Consider the following 25328-nt stretch of genomic DNA (forward strand, 5'->3'; position numbering starts at 1 on the left):
CAACCCCATGGCCTTCAGAGGTGTTGTACTGAGGTATCTGACAGGAGGCAGGGTATGGCCCTAAATGTTGAAGTAAGCTCTCTGCAACATGTTTGCTGCCTGCTCACAGGAGGCCAAGTGACCCAAGTACCAGAGTCTGCAATAATTTGAGCAGGTTTCCTCTCATTGTAGAAGCCTCAAACCTCAAGGCTCCAGGTGCAGTCCACAGGTGGTATCAAGGGGGCCAGGGAGGAGTGTGGAAGCCAGGGGTTTCTTTACAGATGGCCCTTTCATCTGGGTTCTCCCAAGATCCATGGGGTTTTATGCAGCCTCTTCCACAGAAGAGTAAATTTTCCTCTCAGCACCAATGGAAGAATGAGGAAAGAAGGTAAGTTGAAACCCATGGAGTTTCCATTCTCCTGTGTGGAAAAAGCCATTCCAGGGAGAATGGGGCTCTAAGTTAAACAATAAAGACACTGGAAAGGGATGCCACATAAACAGGTAATTCACATTGTACCAATGAAATATGCCCTGTTATTCTGGTTAGATTGTTGATAGTGCTTTTCTCTGTACCATCAGTGTTTTAATACCTATTTGGACAGGTGCCCACTTGCTTACTGGGCTCTTCTATGGGAAGAAATACTTAAGTCTTTTCAATTATTTGTATGCCTATATTGTAGCTTTTAGGTTTAATGTATGTAATCCTTGCTGTCATTGTTTCTATGGACTTAATGTGTTTTGAAACTCATTTCAGAATGAAACATGTTGTGGTATAATATTTAATATTCCATCCCCTTGCAAGTGCTAGCTATAATTCCCAGAGGGAAGATATATCCAATTAAAAAAAAAACACACACATACTACACTGGAAGTCAGCCAAAAGGCTAAGAAATGATTTTCCTCCTGGCTAACCCCACAAGAAGCATAGAGTGTCCCTCATACCAGCAATATAAATAGTCAGGCTCCACTTATTATATGGTGATACATCTAAGGGAAAAAAAAGATGATTTTGTCCTCTGTGGTTTAAGCAGAATTGCATTAGCTCCTTGTGTACTGCATATATTCTCATAGCTATATGATACATTAAAAATACACACACTCATACATCCAGGCACTTTCCCCTTCTTTTGTTGGTGGAGAGAGAGCGCTAGCAGTGGGTGCATCTCAGGTGAGGGCCAGTGGAGCAGAGTTCCCTTCCTCAGCGGGAGCCCACACAAGCCCTTCTCCAGCAATGCTGTGCAGATAGAGAGGCAGGAGCAGCTGCTCTTTATGTCAAGTTTCCCAGATCCACTTGATCACTGCTATGAAATCCTTAAAAAGGATTTAATGCTGACACAAACATTATCACCTACCCTTCACAACTTCTGCTCCCAGAGCAGGGAGGGAGTGTGCAGCCACAGATGACAGACCAGCTTTGCTACCATGGAAAAGGGAGCTCTGTAGCCAGCAAGAAGTACTTGAGGATGGTATAACAGGGATTTTCTATTCATACAGGTTCTTCCACATGACAGTAGCATCGGGCCATAAGAGGCTCAGACAAAGTATCATATACCAGGACTTAGAATCATAGAAAATTAGGTTAAGAAGGCACCTCAGGAGGTCATCTAGTCCAATCCCTTGCTCAAAGCAGGACCAACCACAACTAAATCATTGCAGCCAGGGCTTTGTCAAGCCGGGCCTTAATGGATTTGATGGAGAAAAGTGTGAAGAGGAATACAGAGAGGAAGAACTGGTACATTTGAAGAAATCTTGGTCCAGCAGCCTAAAATCTGAATAATCTTGACATTTGGAGTGACATCCTGGCCCACTGAAGTCTAGGGGGGTTTTGCCATTGACTTCAATAGGGCCAGAATTTCTCATGTGGTTCTTGAATGATTCTCTCTCTTTGTCCCTCCAAGGCAACTGAAGTGGCTGGCAGCCCTGGCTTTCTGTCCCAAGGTTTCATCTCAGTTCAAGAAGTTCACTCTCTGGCTGTCTTTAGACCATTGGATTTTCTGGTGTCATTTTTCTCTCTGTCAAGCTCTTTAGGGCAGAGATTGTCTTCATTTTTCCATCTCGTATAACATGGGCCACATTACTGCTGCTAAACAAGTAATATATATATATATATATAAATAATATGGGATAAGTAGTCTAATCTGGGCACCTGAAAACATTCTACATTATAAACAGAGCTACAGGAGGGATATTGGGTAACTCCACTCTAACAAGTTATTTAACAAAAAACAAAAACAAAAAAACAAAACAAAAAAAGTGGTGGAAGCAAATAAAATACATGTGCTGTAACCCTCCCACAAGCTCAATTGTGGGAGACATCTGTGACACAGGATAAAAAATTATTTGTTGTAAATACAGAACAACAATGGAATAAAAAACAAGAAGGCACTAAATCTGAGAGCAAACTTTCTTTAAAGGCTTCTGTCTGAAAAACAATAGCTCAGGATTAGCAAAACAAACTATTCAGGTTTGAAATAATAAAACCAGAACCGGTCCCACAAGAAAGGAGGAGTGCAGTACAATGATGTATGAGTGTTTTGATCTATGAAACCGAGCTTAAGGAGCTTGAAATAGGGGAAGATTAAGCCAAGCAGGATTCTGTTTTAGTTTATACAGAGTCTCTGGGAGGAGACACAATCTGCTCCTTGTCTCATGTGAAATAGAATTCAAACCAGAAGCAGCATACACCACAAAAGGCTGAACCTCTCAACATAATGCAAGCCACATAATGTCCCCATCTCCTTGTTCTAGAGCCAACTGGGGGCCTATGTGGTTCCAGAATAATTTAGAGCAACCTCAAGACTGCTCTAAGTTATACTTACTGCATGACCCCACAGTGGCCTTTTCAGGATTTGAGAGTGCAGGAGAATATCCTCTTCCTTTACCATCCTAATATGCCCCCTATGCAAGGGGCTAAGAGGAGGGACATCATACAGCCCTTTTGGTAGAGCTATGCTTCCAAGGCAAGCTGCCTATGCAAAGGGCATTCTCACAGGGTGCTCTATTAACCCTGGGACTGCCTCCTTCTTGATGCATCGGGGGATTAGCTCTGCCATGCCAACACGCTTTTCTGCAGTTCCACTCCATCACTCTGTCTTTCTTGGGACTCAACTACTCCAACTTCATGGCTTGGCCCTCTGGGCAGGTCAATGTAATTTTCCCCTTCTGTGGGCAGGGGGAGGGAAGGGGTGCATGTATCAAAGTCTCTCAGGACCACCTGTCCCAGGCAATCTTCCCTTTCACTGCTGCTTAATAGTGCCACTTTTCTGGTGGTTGGTAGGGGAACCCAGGCCCACCATCTATATTGGGTTCTAGCCCATGGACCTTACAACAAGCCATCAAGGTCTACCCACTCCTGCAGCTTACTGCTGTATCCCTGGGCTACTTCCTACCTTACCATCTCTCACTCTGAAGTGACTGCAGCTTTTCACACTACTACCCTCTGGTACACTTAGCTATGGGCCTTAAACTAGCTCCTCCTGTTTCTTTTCGGTTAAGGTTCATCTCTAATTAGTCCTTGCTCCCTGTTCCTCCTCCAGGTGCAGCCTAGGCAGCTAATTGGCCCACCTAGCCACCTAACTCCTTCAAGCCTTGTGTGGGGTGGACTCTTTATCACAGGCACACATGAGCTTTGTGGGTCCTTCATGCTGGCAGACTAGGATCTATCTATTCACTATAACAATTACTCTTAGCTCTTCTATAGTGCTTATAATCCATAGATCTCAAAGGGCTTTATAAGGGAAGGTTAGTATCATTTTCCAGATGGGGAAACTGAGGCACACACAGTTGAAGTGACTTGCCCAAGATCCTATAGCAGGTCAGAGACAGACTTAAGAATAAGATCCAGGTTTCCTTATTCCCAGCCACATACTCTGCCCCACTGTGTCTTCAGCTGCAGCAGCAGCAGTAGCAGAAAGGAGTGTCTTGAACTGGAAACATGGCTAATGGATCTATGACTACTCAGCTTTAATGCCAGAATCCCCTGGGTGTGTAGTATGGGGAGAGGAGTGGGCACCCCAGTAGCAGCCAAAGATAATTTGCTATTTCTCTGTGGCCTGGGAGAGATAACAACACCCCCTGAGCATAGCCTGACTGCAAGAGAGTGGCATGGGAACCTGGATATAATCCCTTAGCGATTTTTTTAAATGAAAAAAGAGGATGATATTTAAACTGAATGACGTTCAAAAAGTGACAGCAGCAATTTATGGGAACCCAAAGGGGAACTCGTAAAGGAATAGATGAAAGCACAGTTTTGTGTAAAAGGAATCTAATCTAGAAGGCAGTCAGGCTCTATAAAACAAATTAAAATGATTTTACAATTTTAAGAAAACTGTGGGAACAAAGTTTTTTAAAAGTTATCCTGATCTACAATTTTTTGAGACTATGAACCGTATTTCACTCTGATCTAGTTAGTATTATATTCACCAAAGGTTGACTAGCATACAATAATGGAGCCAGAATTTGTTGGAGACTGTAAATGTATGACATGCTACCCACCTCTCCCCTACTGCCACACATGCACCTCAACACTCAACCCTATAACAATCAGCATTAAGAGTGAGAGTATAAATTAACTATAGACCAAAAATTCAGAACTTATGAGGCCGGATTTTCTACTTTATTACACCACTTTTATGCTAGTGTGACTAAATCCCTGGGTTACACTGGAGTTTCACTGATGTTAGAGTTATTCCACAAATCAGGCACAAGATTCCTAAACCATTGTTATGTCAGCCACATTGCATATATGTAGGGTGATGAGATAGCAAGTGTGAAAAATCAGGATGGGTGGGCAGGGTAGGGGAGGTAATAGGGTCCTATATAAGACAAAGCCCCTAATATAGTGACGGTCCCAATAATATCAGGACATCTGGGATATATGTAGTATTTTTGACCTAGTGAAGCAAAGACCTATGCTCAACTTGATGGCATTTCTCACCGGATCAGATCAATTCCAAAATTTCAGGGAATGCTGTAGGCATCAATGGGAAGAAACCTACTGATTTTGAGAAATCAGATGGAGGGAAAGTGAGGCAAACACAGGTCCTGGCATCTGGTTAGTATAGTCAGCAGCTTCAACTACCTCTGCAATTGTCTATAGATCAAATAATTAGTTGATGGCAGCCATTAGGTATCTTCCAGTGTAACACCACTCCCCACTTCACTGCCCATAGTCCCATAGGTTTTAAAATGCTGGCACCTTGAATGACTTTTCTTCAAGACAGAAAGAAAATAAATAGGAAGGGGAAGGGGAGATTGGGGATCACACAGAACCTCTAAGAGGCGGCCAGATAGCAAGTAATTGGGACAGGGGATTGGGTGGCAATAGGCAGCTATATAAGACACAACCCCAAATATCGGAACTGTTCTTATAAAATTGGGACATCTGGTCACCCTAAATATGGGGGAGAATGGGAGACTTTGATATGGAGGAGAAGAGGGGAGTAGGAGGGAATATGGGGTACACAGAGCCCCTGGCATGGGAGGTGGTTGCAGAGTCCTGACTCCCAAAAGAGGGGGATGGGAGGTTGCACACAGGGAGTTTGTGGAGGAAATAGAGGGATGCAAGCAGTTCCTGGTGTGTGTAATGATCTCAACCTACAGAAGCAATGAAGTTTGTGTGACCCTCTTGTACTTTGAAAGTATGCATTTTACGGCATAAACAACAATACAAAATACTAAATATATGCAGTGTACCCTGTAGGTGAGCTAATGTTGCTGTATAAAATGCAACTTTCATATGTTCCTATTTATGTGCAAGTTAAAGTCTCAGCCTTAGCATTAGATTAATATAATATTTTTCATATTTCATTTCCCTGTGTTTTTTTAAAAGAAAAAAAGAAAGAGAGAAAATGATGGTGGTGCATTTATTTGATTCTGTTCTCACAATCAAAATAACTATCACTGCACAATATAAGGATCACACATTCATTTATATAAATGCACTTCCTTATGACACCAGTGTGGTTTTCACAATACCAATACTTGTGGCAATTATAACAACCACATGGGTGTTTGGGGGAAGTGCTCACTTCCTCCAGGCATTATCTTCTTGTCTGATGCTGGTGGATGCTATAGAGAGCAAGGGGGCATCTGGGCTGAGAGGCTAGTTGCAGTTATTAGGAAGAGCTCATGGGCTTCTGGAGTGGAACCAAATGTAGTGGGTTGTTAATGAGGTACACTGGAAGATGGTTGATGGATTTTTGTTGGAATGTTAGTGGCAACAAGAGTGGGAGCTGTAGTCTTAATAGGGGAATTTGTAAATTTGTGAGCCAGGTCTTTCTTGGTTGGGAATTGGAGAGCTCTCCCATAAACATCCACATAAATTACCTCATTATGCTTCTTCTAATCCCTCTTTGAAACCGTCTTTTACTGTGACACCTACAAAAACTTGACAACCATTATGCTGGTGGTGCACTGAGATGACTGCCTGGCATGCTGGTCAACACTGTCTCATTGTTTCCTTTTACTCCCCCATCTGTCTGGATCCATCCTTTTTCTCTTGTCTTATACAGCTTGACAGCACCTTGTTTTTATTATTTATTATGTGTATGATGGTAATGCCTAAGTGCTGCCATCACGGTCCAAGACCCAATTGTGCTAGGTGCTGGACACACACAGAACAAAAAGACAGTCTTGGGTGACCAGATGTCCCGATTTTTATAGTGACAATCCTGATATTTGTGGCTTTGTCTTACACAGGTGCCTATTATTCCCCACCTTTTCACACTTGCTATCTGGTCACCCTAGTCTCTGCCCCAAAGAGCTTACACTGTAAGCAGTAGAAAGGATCAGAGGTCTGCTTCCAGAGAGATCCTTCTGGGAAGACCCATTCGCTAGAGATACAGGGTGAGAAAGCAGGGTAGGCGTTTTTCATCAGCCAAGTGCCTCAGGATGTGGTTGGGGCTGCCCTCAGTGCCTCATCTTCCATGGCCGGTGGCTCTGGTCCCCCCCTTCTGCCCATCCCTGCACTAGTCCAACCTGGAGCCACAAGCAAGCCAAGAAATGCTAGGGAGGGGGGGAAGTTTGTCTCCTGTCAGCCCCTGCTGGAGTCTCCCGTTCTAACCTTTCCTGCCTCACCCACCTCTCTGGATCTCACCCAATCCCCTTCCCTCCTGCCCAGCGCAGCGAGCGGGCGGGACGGTAACTGCAGCCGCAGCCACCGCTGGGGGCGCTACAGAGCAGCAATCTGCGGCAGCCGTGGTCGGAGGGGAGCTTCACCGCCTGCCACGTGACTCAGAAACAGTTGGGCTCAAGCCCCAGTCCGGCGCCGAGTTGTGTGTCTCCCCCGCCCGCCCCACCCCCCAAATCGGGGCAGGAGCGGTGCGGTCACGTGGTCCCAGAGTGATGTAATTCCCCTCCCTCCTCCTCTGCCCCTCCCCGAGCAGGCGGAACGTTGGGAGCTGGGCGCCCGCTCTCCGTGCGTGTGTGTGTAGCTGGCGCTGGCGAGCAGCAGCCGCCGGAAACTTTCCCAGGGCAGCTGAGCTGCTCTCGCCGCCGGGCGCTGCGCGCGTGCGGCTCCGGGGCCGCCGACGGTAGCAGGGCGAGGAGGAGCCTCCATGGGGTGAGTGTCCCGGTGGAAGATGGCATCTATTTACCCGGCGCGCGCTCTCCTCCCCCCCCCCTTTTCTGTGTGTGGGCTCGTTCCCTTCCCCTCCTTTTGTGAGTGGGGAGTGAGGGCGCAGGGCGGGCGGCGGTGAATAGGGGCATTGTGCGCATGGCTCAGCCCGGAGAGAAAGGCGCGCGGAAGGCATGGGGAGCCAGCTGCCTGCCCCTGGGGTCGTTGGGAAAAGGGAGGGGGGGAATGCGGTGCCTGTGTGAAGGGGGGAGATGCACGCTCGCTGGGTGGAGGGAATGAATGGGCGAGACAGCGGCAGGGGAGCGCTCCGGGCTGGACCCTTGTTGCTTCCTTGCCCCGTGCTCCTGAAGTTTGGAGAGACCGACCGGGAGGGAGGGAGCAGCGGGACAGCGCGTGGCGGGCGGGGATTGTGTAGCCGCTCTCCGTATTGTGACTCAGCTCAGCCGGTGATTTCCAGGGCTCGCGGCTCTGCGGAGGGAAGAGGTTTCCCTAGGGACTGGGCTGCAGGCGGGTGGGCTTTCTGGGGCAGGGGGAGATTTCTCTCGGCTCCCCTCCGCCCAAAAGTCACTGGTGGGGTGTTTCCTTTAGCAGAAAAAAATGAGGTTCCCCCCCTCCCCCGCCGTGTGGCTGGGTTTGAAGGGGCTCGAGAGGGCCGTGCACGGCAACCAGCGACTCTCTGCAACTTTTTTCACTCTAGTCTCTCCCCTCCTGCGGTCAGTCGCACCAGGGCTTTGGAAAGATGACCGCTGCGGCTCGTGTGTGAGTAATAATAGCCCAGCTTCCCTAAATGTAAGGGGCAGCAGCAGCAGTCAGAATCTAGGGATTTCTCTCCTGAAGGAGCTCCTCCCCTGCCAAGGTATCTGTGTGCCCCAGGCAGGGTTTGGGGAAAGATCCCATGAATGGAATTTGTGCCATAGACACTGGAATATTTGATCGCCTCATTTTGTCACTATGTTGCTGAAGCTCTTACTCTGAATGCCTAAAGTTTCTGTAAATAATGCTTAATCCTTTTCCTTTTTTACCTTCACTGATGGGATTTTACCATTTGAAAATGCAAATGGGTATTGTAGATAGCAAAGGGTGCTGGGACAGTTTAACAGGAGAGGTTCTAATTCTCCTGATAGGAGCCTGCCCATAACTTTATTGAGAATCATAAAATACCTCACTATTGCCCTTGTGAAGTATCTCATAGAAAGCTGTAGTTAAAACTGGCAGCATTTTAATTAAAAGTATAAACCTCTCCTGGTGTTTGCAACTCTGTTGTGAAGTTTTCCTCTGTCCAGAAACATTCATGCACTCCATTGTGAAATTTTAAGTTATGATGGCGTTATGAGGACTGAGCACAAAGTAAGTTTTGAGAAAAGTGAGGAAAACATGCATGCGTGAACACACATACACCTGCACACACACTCCTGTTTTTATCGCTTTTTAAGATTGGCCTGGTAGATACCTTGTCCTTAAAGGGACTCTGTGTGGTTACATTTGGCCAGAATAGGAATGGTTTCTTCCCTTATTTTCCAGTGGAATTTTTTAAAAAGACAAATTTCTCTGCAGTCATGGCAACACAAATATTGTAGCATTCTGCTAGTGCATTAGAACCTGAAAGTAAAATTGATTGATCTATTTTCATTGTTCAGGTTCTGAAAGTTGCAGAAAGTATAGTGACAGTGCAAACAGTACAAAGTAAGCTAGATTCTTGACATTGAGTTACTCTTAGTCGCATAAGGACACTTACTTTTTTTAAGTCATTTTTTTTTTAAAACCTGACAGTGTCCTCTTAATCTAATTTTCTTTTTTGCTGTTATGAACTAAATTTATTTTAATAATTCATAGCTGCAAAACTAGCAGTGTAAAGGAATACTGCGGCTAGAAGGCTTCAGTTTATTTTAAAGCAGAGTCTTAACAGATCAGAATTTCCCACAGGTGACAATTAAAAATGGATCGGATTAGGAACCCAATCAGATCCAAACTGGAGTTTATATTTCTACTACTTACCAAAAATGTGTGAAAAGGATTTTCCTTCACTTCCCTCCCACTTTTTGGCCGTACTGTGTTCCTGTCAAATCATTTTAGTTTCTCACAGAAAAATCTGTTCTTAAGTATTCCTCCATTTAAGACCATAACCCTGTAATAGACTATAAATATGGTTAATGATTATGCATGCAAAACTGCCATTGTACATTAAACATTCATTGTCCAGTCAGCAGTTGTGTGTTCTGAGGACTCTTCTTTAGTGCCATCTCCCTGCTGGTTTCAGAATCGCATTAAAAAGCTTAAAACATCAAATATATGTACATTACTAGAACAGACACTCTGATGCTTTAGACTGATTAGGTGGAATTGATAAATCTTGTAAATATTTCTAGAATTGCTTAGCTCTTGTCTTGACACATACTCATAAAGAGATGTACATGAACTTTTTTGTATTTACTAATGAAAGAGTCACACAACAGCTATATAAACAGTGGCATGAAAGAGCATTTGAAAAGAACAACACAAGACCTGTTTTGAATCTGAGATGCTATGTGACAGAGAAGCAAAGGGCTTTGCTGACGTTTACCTGGGTATCATGCACAGCAAGAGTATATCCTTCAGACTCCAAAATATTGGGGATCTGTATATGTACCATTCTCTTCCTTAATGCAGGGATGCACCTATCAACATAACAAAGAAGCTGGTTTCCCCAAAAAACAACTGATCACGTAAAATGGGTATGAGCAGAGTTGACTGATGGAAGTTTTAATGAAAGGGTTTAATAACGCATCTCTGTTTAGTTTTGGTATATCCCCACCTGAGCACCTCTCCACAGCCCCCTTTGGTGGGACATATGTGTTTAAAGGGGGAACAATTCCAACAGGAGCATGGAAGCAAAGTTTCTGTGAAGTTCTAGGTTTTTGTGAAGGTTAATGACCCGATCTTTGCTCCAGCTGTAGTAATATCCACTATAATCAATTCATTCTGGTAGCTGAGTATGTTCTGGTTCTTGTTGCATGGTGATGATACTGGAAATAACAAACAAAAATGCATAAAAATAGAACTAATAAATCTATAGCTTTAGTATTCTATTCTCTGCTGACTCAGGCAGAAACTAAAATACCTAAAAGACAATGCTTTTAGGATTTATAGCAACTATCTAGATAGGTTTATGGTAGCTTCTTTGGGTGACTTCACCAGAAGGTATGAATTGAAATAACTACAATTCTGGCAGTAGCTTTTCCACTGTCCATAATATTTAAATTTATAAGAGGTGTTTTGTATTAGAAATTGTATCATTATAACTGTTGTTGATGGCAGCTTAAGTAATAACCTGTAGTAGAATCTACAGTTATCAAACTGCTTGGGGTAAAGTTAGGATAGGAAAGAGAGAGGGCTAAATTCACGATTGGCACTTATGGCTGGGAGCTGGTGTAAATAGTTAAAGAGGGCTTCAGGCATGGAAACTAAAATAGATCTGGTGGCAGCAGCATTAAACAGTCCCAACTCCTCCATTTGTCAGGATGCAGAAGAGACTCAGGAGGCAGCTTGGCTTGAAAAATGAGTGGTGCTGACGCATAAGGGAGTGTGGCTAAGACAGCTGGAGGGGATGCTGAATCAGCAGCATACACTAGGTGATTTTCTGTCCATCTTAGGTACTTATTGCCCCCATTACATTAGTATCTGAGCACCTCACACTTCACTGTATTTATCCTCAGAACACCCTGGGTGGTAGGGAAACTGTCCCCATTTTAAGGATGGGAGTTGGGGTTCAGAGAATGACTTGCCCAAGATCACACCAGAAGTCTGTGGTGGAGTAGGGAATTGAACTAGGGTCTTCTGAGTAGTATCTTAACCATTATACCATCCTGCCTGTTTCTCAGGAAATATTTTTCAATAAAACAAATGTGAATGGGTGCTTTCCCAGAGCAGCTTTAGTGTGGATTCATGGGGCACCCATGCCACTCTGCATTGCAACCTGGTGCACAGGGTTGCAGTGCCCAAAGCGGGGAGCCTGACCCAGCCTTGTAGAACATGAGCTGCTGCTGCATAGTGTATGTGGTGTGGGCTCACTCTCCAATCCCCCTTTTGCCCTCCCCCAGGGCCTCCCCTCCTCATCGAGCCAGGATTAGTTAAACTAAAATGGCCTCAGAAAGTCAAAATAAAGATCACTTCCTTTCTCAATCAGGTTTCACTTCCTTGGTGTGGCTGTCATCCTGCTAGAGAGACTGTTCATCCCTTCTTTACACTTCCCCATGTCCGTGTTTGTTTCTCATGGGCTGCTTTACGGCATTCATCCGTAAAGCAACATTTTGTACAGTCTTGGATTTAAGATTACATCTTTATACCTTCTTCATGCTTGCTTGCTCCTCTGAGGAGCAATTAGTTGTCTGATGCGAAGTATTGTAAAGGAACCAAGTAGCAGGTACTAGCTGCTGTGAGATGCAGTTCTTTGGAGGGCATCCTGCGATTATCTGAACAAATAGGTTATTCGGCAGAGGTGTGCTGGTAATCTCCCTTGCCCTTGAGTGAGCACTGTTGCTTGGTTGGGTTACTCTTAAATCTTTAATATGACAAGTGGAGCTGTGGCTCATGTAATTTTTTTTATTTTTATTATTTGTAACTAGATGCCTCAATCCAAATTCAGGGCTTGCTGTACAAACACATAGCTAGAGACATCTGCTGTTCCAAAGACTTAGCAATCCAAGTAGAGAAGACAGACATGAGGGGGAAGAAGAGGGTATTTTTGTTTCCCTTTTAGAGATGGGGAATTGAGGCACAGAGAAATTATGACTTGCCTGAGATCATACATGAAGTCTGTGGCAGAACTGGGTATTGACCCCATATTTCTTAAGTCCTAGATAGCACTTCAACCCAAAACCATCTTTCCTCTGTCATTTTGACTGAACAGGAAAGTTGTAGGCATGCTACCTGGCTAATGTCTGCTTCTGATTGACCGTATATACTGTGTTAGATTGATCTAGTGTAGTTTTATCTTTCTCACCCCCTCCATCTTCCCCAAAATAATTGTTCTCCCAGTACTCCACTGAAAGAGACAGTGGCAACTTGAAATCTGTTTGGTTTCTAAAACTGAGATTAAAGTAACTTAAATCATTAGCCTTCCCCTAGCCCCTTGCCAGTTTTTGTAGTCTTACGTTTTCCTCTCTTTTTAAAAAAAAATTTCAGTTTGCTGATTCTGTGTTGAAAGACCTGCCCAGACAGAGGAATCTGACTCGACACAGTGGGTAAAATGTGGGTCTAATGAATAAATGACTAAACACCCATTAACTTCAGTGGAGCCAGGATTTCACCTAGAGTGCTATTAATTGCACAGTGTAAACTGAAGAAGTGTCTTGTTTCCTTTGTTTGTATAATTTTTTCCAGTTACAGTAATTGGGTGGCACTAAGGCAGGAGTCCCCAAACTTTTTACATATCACCCCTCCCCCCACTCCTGTCCGTGTCCTCCTTCCCCCAGCCGTGGTTCAGAGCTGGGGCCGCAGTGAGGGCCGGGGCTGCAGCTGGGTGTGGGTCTGTGGCCTGGAACGGGAGCGGAGCCGCCGCTGGGATGTGGTCGGGGCCTGAGGCTGGGGGGCGAGGCTGGAGCCATGGCTGGAAGTGGAGCTGTGGCCAGGTGTGGAGCTGCTGCTGGGCCAGGAAGCAGAGCTGCAGGTGTGGGTGAGGCTGGAAGCGGAGCTGGGGCCATGGCTGGAGCAGGCCAAGGTGGCGCTTCCTTTCCTTCCCTTCCCACCATGGGCACTGGCCTGGGCCCCGCTGCGCCCCCCACCCCACAAACAATCCTCCACATCCCTCAGGGGGGCGCACCCCACAGTTTGGGGACCTCTGTACTAAAGCCTTGTGTGTTCACACAACTTCTACTGGTTTAACTAAAATTGGTTTTTAAATCAATTTAGTTAAACTAGCACAAAACCCTGCCTGGACACTCCTAAGTTGGTTTGCATTAGGCTTCTGAGGCATCCACACAGGAGTTTGCACTAGTTTAGCGGAATCAACTTAAAAACAAATTTTAAACTGTTGCAAGTTACAGACAAGGTCTAAGAGTAGAAGAGTTGACACACTGAGTGCTTGCCTGCAGTGGCTGTGTGTTGCTTTGGGGTTTTTTGTTTGTACTGGTGTAGCTGTTGCGTTATAGGTGTAGTTTCAAACTGGACTAAACGGTACCTGTGCACAAGTCACCAGTGCAGTGTATTCCCGCTGGAGGTTTGCAGTCATACAGCTACATCCTTGTAGCTAAACCTATGCAAAAACTGCAAGGTCTGAGAATCAGTGTCTTACTAGTATCTTTGATCAACTGTGCTGGTTTCCACAGAGAGTACTAAACATTCATTGAATATAAACTAGATTTTAAATAAATGAGTTGGTAATTTGACTGTGAAACAAAAATTTGTACATCTGTGGTGAGCTTATAAAATAGCTAATCTCTGCTTGTCAGCCCAGGAATTTGAATGAGCTAAAAGAGGCATTTCTTAGCAGTGCAATAATGTAATAACTGGGCCCGGGGACCTCTTGCATCTACAGAGAGGAACCAGAATCTGTGGATCTTAGTTCAGGAAGAGGAGCCAGCACTACCGTATGTTTTCTCGTTCCTCTCAATCTAAGAGGCCCATCTGTAGAGACTTGGGAGAGATCTGAGCTGTAAGTAGCAAGGGGCTGGGGCTGTAGTTCTGTCTGAATTCTCCCTGTCCCTAAATCCATGGGGCAGAGCAACATGAGTTACTACAAAGACTTGACAGTAAACTCTATGGGCTCACTCTAGTATCCCCTTTCCACCTCCAGAGGGATGTTTCAGGGGCAGTGGCTGTTCAGGTGGGGCTTGGATGCTTTGGGGCAACTGGCAGTTTGGTGGCAAGAGATTTCCTTGTGGATGGACCTTCTCTCTGGTGAATCCTATGATGTATCTTTGGATTAAAGGGGATTTATAGATGTAGATCCTCAGCCTTTTCTGTAAGGAGAAATAACACAGCCCTCCGCTGTGCACCCCATGAAGAGGAAAGTGAGAAGTTTGATGATGTGATATTTACTTGTGGGTGGGTGACCGCAGCAATAAAATTATATAAAATGCTTGAAGGTTAAGCACCTTGGTTGGAAAAGAAATTTATTTATTAACCCAAAGGTTATACCCAGAAGAATGAAATAAAATGGAGAATTTTAGGATAGCAAGGGGAAAAGCTTTTAAACAGTGGGGATGTGTATTTGAGTGGAAAAAAATCTCCCAAGGGAAATTGAATGTCCCATTGCTTAACACATCTGAAAGCAGAGAGGACAGAGAGCTGGAGGACACAGGAGACAATCCTAAACAGGGACTAGGTCATCAAAGGTCTCTGTTCTGTCTGATGTCTATGATTCTGTTTAAAGTAGGATTAGCTGTGTTACAAATCATTCATTCCCTATCTTGTCGCCCTTGAATCACACAGTGAATTTCTCAATGTGTTTTCCTAGTCAGTAAAAGTAACCAAGACAAGAATTTTGTCTTTCTAGATACATGATATTTAAAACCACTTTGTTCCATTTGCCTTTTTAAATGATGTAAGCAGGAAGATGACTTACTTTAGATGGAAAAACTGAGCCACTCTGATACACTCGTGATACAGATAACCCTCTCCATTGTCTGTCAGATACTCTGCCACAGATGGGGGAAAATGATGCTGAATGTGATGGAAATCACAAGATCATTTAGTATGGTGCCAGCTTGTATGGTATAGTAAACAAATGCAGCTAAGAGGATGGGCAAAAGCTAAGCTCTTCAGTTGGCTCAGTGGCTCTGGCAATGGAAAGAAATCCAGGTTTGTGAATGTCATTAGTGTTCTTGTTACTGGGTCAGCAGAGCTTGACATGTGTGAAAGATGTGACAAACATGGGTACTTAGGTGGGCTATAGAATAACCACTAGCTGTGAAAGTAGCTGTGTCTGTGGCTAATTAACAACACTAGCTGCCAGCAGAGTTTGGAGAGCTAAATTCATGGCCAAGAGGAAAATTATCATCTGAAGGATGAGGCATTATTGGGGAAGGGAAAATCCCTGCTAAGTGTCCGATATGCAGGTTCTTCATGAAGTCTCAAGCTCTTCTCCTTTATTGGCTTATAGAAAGCTCTACTTGAACAAGAGTTTTCTTTGTTTAAAAAAAAAAAAAAAAGTGGGGTTGCAAAGGAAGGAGTTGTTGAAGTTGAGAACGTCATTTTGGTTATGTTGGAAAAACTTTATCAAATATGAAGACTTTGTAGGCTTTCCTAAAAGTGGACAGATTTTGCATTCATCGAATTTCCAGCTACATCCCCTCAAGTGAGAATTTAATTCTGCGATTAGTATTGTACTATATAAGAATATAATCAATTAGAAGAGATGGAGAGGTGGTGGAAGAGAGACGGTAATTCCAGTGGTTACTCCCTTTGAGAATGTAGACTTCAGTTAGAGCAAACAAAAGCCAGTTGTTTTACAGGATTTTATCCCTCTATTGCCAAGTAATCATGGACATTATGATGCACAAATTCTAATCTTAATGTTTGTTTTTAGTTGTCTCTGGTGGAAAGATGAGTATGTGGGTCATGAACAACACTAAACCTGGAAATATCTGTGTGTGTGTGGGGGGGGGCATAATATCCTTTATTCTGTTGGGATTTAGATAATGCCATAAGTATAGGAAGTGCACCTACAGTAGGCAAGATGTGACCTTGATAAATCTTGTGGAAAAAAATTAGTTGTAATGTTGGCCTCCAACAGGAAGTGCAACCCCTCCACCCCCAAACTTGTTGATAATAGCTGCTAATTGGAATGTATAATAAAAGTTCTACATAAAGTCCAGTTCTGCAGCCACTCTGTCTGCACACTCATAGGAATTGCCATACGGGATCTCATCAGTAATCCTGGTGAGTTGGGCATTCTGTCTTAAAAAGTGCTAGTAACAGCTGCTTCAGATGTAGATGCCAAAACAAACAAACAAAAAACCCAAACCCCAAACAAACCTGTAGCAGACAATGTTAGTATCCTTCCCAAAAGGGAAGGTTTTGTTTTTGTGTGTGTCTGGTGGTGTTTCCTTTGCCCTGATGCCTGAGGATTTGTTTTTAGTCCTTTTTTAAAGGATTATAATCAATGTAATTGAATAGTCTGGTTATTGATATAAATGTTTAATCTGTCTTAAATCCTGCTACACTACTGGCTTCAATGATTATCTTGTGATATGTTCCAAAGGTTTTTAAATACAGTAAAAGATATCACTAGCGCTTAACTTGTGTCAGAACATGCCCGGGCTGCATCAGTTATGAAAGTAAAAACATTGCTTGAGCCCTGGCACCTCTTTCATTACAAATTAACCTTTAGATCAATTTTTAAAATTACCATCTGCAAATAATTTTTAAAACATTGGGCTTCTGATACCTTGTCTCTCCCCCCCCACCCCCCCGTTTGTTTTTCTTTCCCTCTTTAATGCGTAAAGAAGGCCTGACATGTGAAATGATGCTTGTCTTGTGCTTTTTCTTTTTTACCTTAGAAATACCAGGAATGGCAAGGTTGCTCTTAACTTGGTTTTGCTGGAGAACCTTTGGGAGATCTCAGATGTTTGCTGTGAGCTCTGATTCCTTCATTGGGAGGGAGGGGGGGTGTGAGGTTGCTTGATTTTTGACAGAGGCTGCCTTTCTCCAAAGTTATAGTCAACCAAGATAAGTGGTTTTGACAAAAATAAAATTATTTATTCTTAAACAGTCTAATACAAAATCCCTTCCCTATAAAATTGATTGACTTTCACTCTCGTGGGTTGGTTCATGACATATCACCATCTCATTAATTCTCCAGTCATTTTAGTGTCCTTTTGCCTAGACAGCACCTGTAAAATAATATGAGAGTTTTGGTTTTTCTTATTTGCAGAAAACTTTCAGGACTGTGGTATATGTCATAAAGGAGGGGAGGGGGAAGGAGGGAGGGAGAGCTTAAGTCCATTTTCCCCCCATCTCTTTAGAGGTCACTCTTTACACTTGTTGCTTTTGAGTTTCATTGATTGTCCCTTAAAATTGTATTACTAAAAATTGTATTACAAGTGAGTCAAAGCTCTGCCTGCAGAGCAACTACCTAATCGTGCCCTGAGTCCTTTAATTGGATTTGGTGTTACTTTAACTTTCCACAGAAATGTATTTGTTTTGGGAGAAAGAGAGGAATTGGCTCACCCTAAAGACCTACTTGGCATGTCTGTGAGATTTTGAGAAGCTTATTCATATAGAATCATAGAAGATTAGGGTTGGAAGGGACCTCAAGAGGTCATCTAGTCCAACTCTCTGCTCTAAGCAGGACAAACCCCAACTAAATCATCCCAGCCAGGGCGTTGTCAAGCCATACCTTAAAAACCTCTAAGGATGGAGATTCCACCACCTCCCTAGGCAACCCATTCCAGTGCTTCACCACCCTCCTAGTGAAAAAGTTTTTCCTGATACTCAACCTAGACCTCCCCCACTGCAACTTGAGACCATTGCTCCTAGCTCTGTCATCTACAACCACTGAGAACAGCCTAGCTCCATCCTCCCTGGAACCCCCTTTTTTATGGGTTTTTTTAATATCTTCATGAGAGCTGTTTGTTTAGAATTCTGGTGATTAAAAACTTCTAATGGCTGTGCTTAATTCACAAGGATGATCTGTAGTATGGTGTATATGGGGTTGGGTTTTTTCCAGACTTCCCACAAACATACCACCTTTCTGCAATATGTGTTGATAAACTATATAATACCATTTGAAAGAGTGTGTGTGTGAAAGAGAGAGAGAAATCTTAATTTGTATGATAGTGTGGTCATTTTAACTTGCTTGCCAAAAATAAACTGGCACTTTCTCTCATCACAACAGTTAAGTTAATGTTGTTGGGTTTTTTCTTTATCAAACTGAAGTCTAGAGTCTCTGAAAATGACATGAAATTTCACACAGTGAACCTAGGTGCCTATTGAAATTAGCAGATGGAAGTATGTATATTCATAGCTATTATTTGACTAGACTCTGAACTTCAATAGGGAATATTTTTCTCTTTATTCTAAGTTGGAGTGGGAAATTGCTAGAAAGAAACAGAATTTTATGCGTATGAATATTCTTTGCTGTTAAATTGCTCCTGGGAGCTTGCATGGCAGTTAAAACTCCAAGAATACAAGGACAGACTATTTCTGTAAACATAATGCAAACATATTTTGTAAATTTTCAACAGAAGTTGGAATGTTGTTACTCTGATGACTTTGTTCATTCCAGGAGTCTGTTAATCTTTCTCCCAATAGCTATTCTTTTCTCATTAGGTTTGTTTTCATATGTGTACACAATTTATTGGTGGAGTTGTTTGTACAGAATTTCTCCATGTATTTGAGAGTGATGGAGGTTGCTTCTGACATTATTCTGCAATGTGTGCCAGGGTTGGGTGCAAGAATCTTAATTTGGTGACCGCATATTTTTCTACTGTTTCTTTCACACTCCCCACATTACCAGCAGTTGCTTTGATGTTAACCCTGAAATACGTGGGTGGGCTCATGCAGATATTACCTGTAATGAGCATGTCAGTGGTCCTCTTTAGGCAAGATATTACTAAGTATTGTAAAATACAAATTGACAGATAACAGATAACTGACAGGTAAAGATTATTGTTATGCTATTGCTCTATGGGAATTTACTCAGTCTTGGTCTTAATTAATTTAATTTCAGGAAACTCTGAAATGCTGTTAATTTTAAAGAACCTGCATATAGAAAAATAAGACATAACTGATACTTCTTGATTTTTTTCTTTTAATCAAAGATCTATTTTTAAAAATGTAATCCGGCTCCTAGCGAAACTATGTGGTATGAAGTTAGAAACTTTTCCTTTCTGTTTTGCCTAGGTGTTGAAAAAACTCCAGATTTGGAAGGCTGAATGGGATAAACATGAAGAGCTTAAAAGCAAAGTTCAGGAAGAGTGATGTAAGTACTCCATGGCTCACTCTGGCTGACTAATATTTGTTAGTTTGTATTGTGGAAACAGTCCCTCACTCCCAACTAGATAAGGCTGTAGGTTAATCAGCTACAGAGAACAGAAGCATGTTTCCAAACCCTAATGTAACAGGAGAGTACAGTAAGTCTCTAAACTGTTTCTGTTCTGGAGTGTAATTCTCCGTTACACAAGCTAATCGGAATTGGCCACATCACTCGCTTATGGCTTTAGCTGGCTTACGTGAAAATCTGCATGTGTGGGGGTCTACCAGTCTTCTGCCAGATGTGCAGATCTTTCTCAAATCTTGACCCTGTACATGGAGCTTAGTTTATCCTATTAATGGTTTTAATATCAAATAATGTTTCTGTTTAGACATTTGTACCATTCTTATCACTGTGGTATCTGAACACTTAACTTAGACTAAACTGTATCCAGACTATAACAGGGTGGCAAGGCCTATAACCCCATATAGAGATATGGGGCTGTCTTATTGACTGCCCTGTTAGCAGGGGTTCTGGATCCTACACAGAGTTGATGGGCCAGATGTGGCTTATTAATTTGACCAGGATGAGTAGATGCTTGCACCTGCCTCTCATACAGGAAACTAGGCCAAAGGCAGAGTCTTCCAGAAAGCCCTAGGAATAGCTGCAACTGAAAAGAAACCCTATGCTGAGTTCCATATTCTGTTTGAGTTACCAATAAAGATTTACAAGAGAGGGGTGAATTTGTACATCGCACAGCGTGTAGATTTCTTCTGGGAAAGTGGGAATGCCACCTGTTTACACAATCACTCAATATACCTGGCCACTGTTCGCTGCATTCTTATACAGCAAGTGGGAAGTGCAAGGTCATGCATTTAGGGACTAACAAGAATTTTTGCTACAAGCTGGCAACATATCAGTTGGCAGTGACAGAAGGAGAAAGACCTGGGTGGATTGGTTGATCACAAGATGACTATGAGCCACCAATGTGCTGCATCATTTTACAAGGCACTGGTGAGTCGTCATCTGAAAAACCATGTTGAAGAAAGATGAATTGAAATGCAGTCCTAGGATGCATTTCTTATGAGAGAAGACTCAAAGAGAGAGCTTGGCCTGTATTTATAGTAGAGACAGGGAAGTGTTAGCATCATTTTACAAGGCACTGGTGAGTCGTCATCTGGAATACTTAGTTGGCTGGCCTGTCACCTTAAAGCAAAGGAATGCATGTGTGGCATTCATAACCTTACTAGATATCAGTGTAGGTGGTCCATCATCTGATGCAAAGCCGTTGATGCAGAGTATCCCTTTCTGCTTCTCTTGGCAACCACCTCTGAACAAAAGTGAGCAGAGGAAGAAAGTATAAGACACTGGGTTTGTTAGCACTTCTGACTCTTTTCAAGCTGTGCTGTATAACAGCTGTTGCCACAGATTCCCATGAAGGCTGTTAGGATTATCAGAATATAGACGACAAAAAAACCCTAATCTAAACTCATGACAAAAATGGTATTCTTCCCTGACCACTGGGAAAACTAGTTCGTTATAATTTCATATGGCCAGAAGGAGTTGCTATATACTTTCATGTGAGATAAAGGAGAAGAATTACTTCTTTTTTGAGGGGGGGAGGGTAGGGGGACAAGATAGGGATAAACAAAATGGGCTGTCCTTAGCCATAATTTATGAGTAGAAGATGGGACCAATCTGATATGGTGTTCTCTGTATCTTGTTGGATAAATAAAAATAAATAGACTAGTCACAGGCTGGGTGAAAGGAGACAAGAAGGGACAAAGCAGATTGTCAGCATCAAGACACAAAGCCTGTAAGGCTTGTTAATAGAGTGTGAGTAGACAAGCATAACAAAGGAGACAGGTAACTTAACCCTGTGCGGAAGGCCAGAATAAATCTCTGCACTATTATGGTGTGGCTGGAGTATAGGGTGGTGGTTCACCAGTGGAAAAGGACCAGTGTACACGCTGTGGGATCTCTGCTGATTCTGCTTAGGCCACTTCTGAGGGCAAAGTGGTGCACAGAATTAAGGAGCTGCTGCAGGTTACATAATTAAACACTCTGGTAGTCCTAATGCTCCACAGCAGTGTCATGGGGTGTTGGCAGCTGTTATACCAGCCTATAGGCTGGATTAATGGGAAGGATTGTGCTGCAGCCTCTCATACTGATCCTGACCTGGGGTTCCACTGCCCAACTCCTTTGTGCTTCATCTGCATCTATCCCTGTTACTGGGGCTTTGTGCATGTGCAGCTCTCCCTCTTGGCATGCTTCATTTGATCATTCTAAAATTCTTCTTGCGGGCAGCTGTTTGCTGATGGACATGTGTAACTGGAGTGGAGGAGGCTTCTTGATACTCGTCATGACAGAACGTCAAAGCTTGGAGACTAGTTACATGGATGGGTGGGGGGAGAATGATCTAATTGGAAATCAAGTACTGGGTATGCATGCTGGGGATCTATAGCAAAACCACAAAAATCACATTGTCTTACTGAACAAAGCACTCAGCTGTTTGGTGCCAGAGATGTGATCTGCACGCCTCCCCCACTCCTTCCATACAGAATCCACTGTTGGCAACAGATACACCAAGAGCTGGTGACCTGAAAGGATTGCCATCTTAACTGATGCATTTAAGTATATGAAATACCACTGCCTGGAAAACAACTATCCACTTGAAAGCGTCAGGCTCTGTTTGCTTGTAGACTGTTGACAGTATGGTTCACTATATATAATGTACATTTAACCATCATTTTAGAACTTTGAATTCTTAGCAATGGCTCTGCTTGGAGAAAAAGTTAGACTCATAGACTATAAGGTCAGAAGGGACCATTATGATCATCTAGTCTGACTTCCTGCATAACGCAGGCCACAGAACTTCACCCACCCACTCCTATAATAGGCCCCCTAACCTAAGACAAAGCTATTGAAGTCCTCAAATAATGATTTAAAGACTTAAAGGTACAGAGAATCCAAGTGACTTGTGCCCCATGCTGCAGAGGAAGGTGAAAAACCCCCAGGGTCTCTGCCAATCTGCCCTGAGAGAAAATTCCTTCCTGATCCCAAATATGGCAGTCATCTAAACCCTGAGCATGTGGGCAAGACTCACCAGCCAGACACCTGGAAAGAATTCTCTGTGGTAACTCAGATCTACCCCCATCTAACATCCCATCACAGGCCATTGGGCATATTTACCACTAGTAATCAAAGATCAGTCAATTGCCAAATTAGTCTGTCCCATCATACTATCCCCTCCAAAAATGTATCGATCTCAGTCTTGAAGCCAGCTAGGTTTCTTGCCCTCACTGCTCCCCTTGGAAGGCTGTTCCAGAACTTCACTCCTCTGATGGTTAGAAATCTTGGTCTAATTTCAAGTCTAAACTTCCTGATGACCAGTTTATATCCATTTTTTCTTGTGTTCACATTGGTGCTGAACTTAAATACCTCCCCTCCCTGCCTGGTATTTATCCCTCTGATGTATTTATAGAGAGCAAGTTCTGTTGAGTAGTAATTCAGCTAAAACAGGAAATCAGTACTGTTGATATCTGAACTCTCTTATAGCTGGGAATACTCATATCCTTCGTGTTTGCTGTAGCTAGTAGGCACTTTAGGGCCAGATTTTCAAAGATATTTAGGCACCTAAGGATCTGTATAGGAGCTTTTGAATAGCTTACTAGGTGCCTATCTGCATTTTTAAGCACCTTAATACCTTTGAAAAATCTGATACCAAGGTGATAAATGTGATATAAAAACCTAGGTAAGTAGTTGGAATTGACTTAAATGTGTTACATTTCTGAGAAAAGATTGTTGCATGAAGGTCTTGACAACAGAGACAGTTCTTCCCCCTCTCCCATAAATAAAATTGGGTTTGAATTGGAAAATAGGCAATAATTGGAAGTTCTGAGGACTATTTCTGGCATGACTAGGGGCTGTATCTTCTCTGTGCTGGTTACTCTTCAGACAACAATTTTCATATGATACTTTATTGAATGGGACAAAAGTTTCAATTTTGTGATTAAAATGTCAAAGCAGCTTTTACAAAAATTTGAAAATTGACTTATGGTTCAACATAAAAAGGAACTGTTGTCAGAAATGTAGCCAAGAAATGCTTGGATTTCCCCATGCCAATAGTCAACTCAAATTTCTGGTATTTCTGGAAATGCCCATTCCTTATGATAGAAATTGGGGGGGGGGGGGGAATACCACTGTGAATTGGCTCCTTATAAACATTTTAGATTGAAAGGTTCCCTAAATTCTCTGGGAGCTAATCTGTGGAAGCACAGGACTCTGGGTAGAACAAATTAAATAAAATAAAGGAAAAACCTCTTTTAACACTGTTTAAAATGTTTTTCCCCTATTCAAAGTTATAATTAGCTTAAAGGTGAACATTAAAAAATTGGTAAGAATTCACATCACCAACTCCATGCTCTATTTCCAGTTTCCTTAAAGATAATTGTGCGTTATGTCTGCTTCTAAAAAAATTTAAAAAAAACAAAAACAAAAAACACTTTTATAGTGAAAAGTGAAACAACAACACTGAATAGACCACTTCCCCGAGTTGATTTTGTGATTTATGCCTGTCAAAGCTTGACTACTTCTTTCAGGTATGTTATGAATTAAGTAGATTTAAGATGGGCCGACATGAATTTGGTGCCCATATCCACTTGTGGTTCACTAATACACAAATTCTGGGGTTCATTTCCCCCCTGTTCCCCGGTTAGTGCCGGGATCCCACCAACTAAACAAATACTTGGCTCTGGATGTGCAGGGATGCTCTCAGCTTCCTTTCAGCTGTTTTCCAGGAAAATTAGCAATGGTTCCAGCTTTACTACTCCTTTTAAAGGAGCAGAACCAAGTGCCACTCTCTTGCACAGAAGAGTAGTGGCTCCTCCCTCCTGAGAGGAGAAAAGCAGCTTAGAGGCTTCTTGCCTTTCCCACTCCTCTCCATAGAAAGAGCTTGTAGCACACTGCCCCTGCTGAGCTCACTAACCTGGGCAAAATTTGTACGTCCCTGGGCAAGCAGGTGGGTAGGTTTTCCAAGCTCCTGCAGTTTGTGGTGTAGATCTTGCTCTCTTTTATAGACTGCTGTCTCATGCCAGCTTCTGCTACTTGGTGTCATCACTTATTGGTAACAGAGGGTGAATGGAGGTTCAAAACATGGCGGGGCTTCAGTAATTGGGGCTTCCTCTAAAATTAGTTCACTCAGCTATGCGTCAGGCACCATTGAGCCACCAGAGGAGACTACAGGAGCATATAGCTTTCTGGGGTGTGTGTGTGTGTGTGTGTGTGTGTGTGTGTGTGTGTGTGTGTGTGTGTGTGTGTGTGTGTGTGTGTGTGTGTGTGTGTGTGTGTGTGTGTGTGTGTGTGTGTGTGTGTTGGGGGAGGAGGGGTTAGATGAGCACTTCACTGTAATGTTTGACCATACCAGTATTTAAAATAACGTTGCCATCCTGACTTTCTGGGAAATAGGAAGCTCTTTAGAGGATCAGGACAGGCTTTCCTAATCTTGACAGGAAAAGGTTTCAGTCTTGGGTGTGTGGAGTTAGTGATGAATCTTGAGCTATTTGCTTCTTTACCAGACAGCATACAACTTGAACATAATTGCTAATAAGGACACAGATTTACTGTGTGTTGGCTTCAGTGGAAGTTTAACCAAGACCAATGGAAGTTCTCCCTGAGTAGGAACTGGCTTACACTACAAATGTGAACATGTTGGGGAAGCTGATTACTCCACACTTGTGCTCAAAGACATTAATCCAATTTGTAGCATAGGTTGGAAAGTAATAATTTCCGGCTTTGTTCCTATCCACTACTTCAGCTTGACTTTGAAGTGCTGTGAGAGTTGATGATCTGCTGGAAGTTTGATCTTGTTGGCAGGGGGAGTGG

The 25328-nt window shown here is 43.0% G+C and overlaps 1 protein-coding gene across 4 annotated transcripts in view; it reads left to right on the plus strand.

The window, feature by feature from the left end:
- The first annotated feature begins 307 nt into the window (after positions 1–307).
- Positions 308–25328, plus strand: part of RAI14 (retinoic acid induced 14) — a 126093-nt gene continuing 101072 nt past the window's right edge. For 2 of the 4 annotated variants that reach the window (XM_067545494.1, XM_067545497.1), the window contains exons 1-2: positions 7191–7540; positions 19376–19454. In XM_067545494.1, the coding sequence (XP_067401595.1) occupies positions 19419–19454 (36 nt within the window). In that variant the 5' untranslated portion in view covers positions 7191–7540; positions 19376–19418. Of the gene's footprint in view, positions 368–7190; positions 7541–16361; positions 16412–17031; positions 17106–19375; positions 19455–25328 lie in introns of those variants that run through there. The other 2 variants (XM_067545496.1, XM_067545495.1) reach the window with 2 other exon arrangements.

This window comes from Emydura macquarii, unplaced genomic scaffold (assembly GCF_026122565.2).
Source record: "Emydura macquarii macquarii isolate MOO-44397 ecotype Brisbane River unplaced genomic scaffold, CSIRO-AGI_Emac_v2 contig_1045, whole genome shotgun sequence".
NCBI lineage: Eukaryota > Metazoa > Chordata > Testudines > Chelidae > Emydura > Emydura macquarii.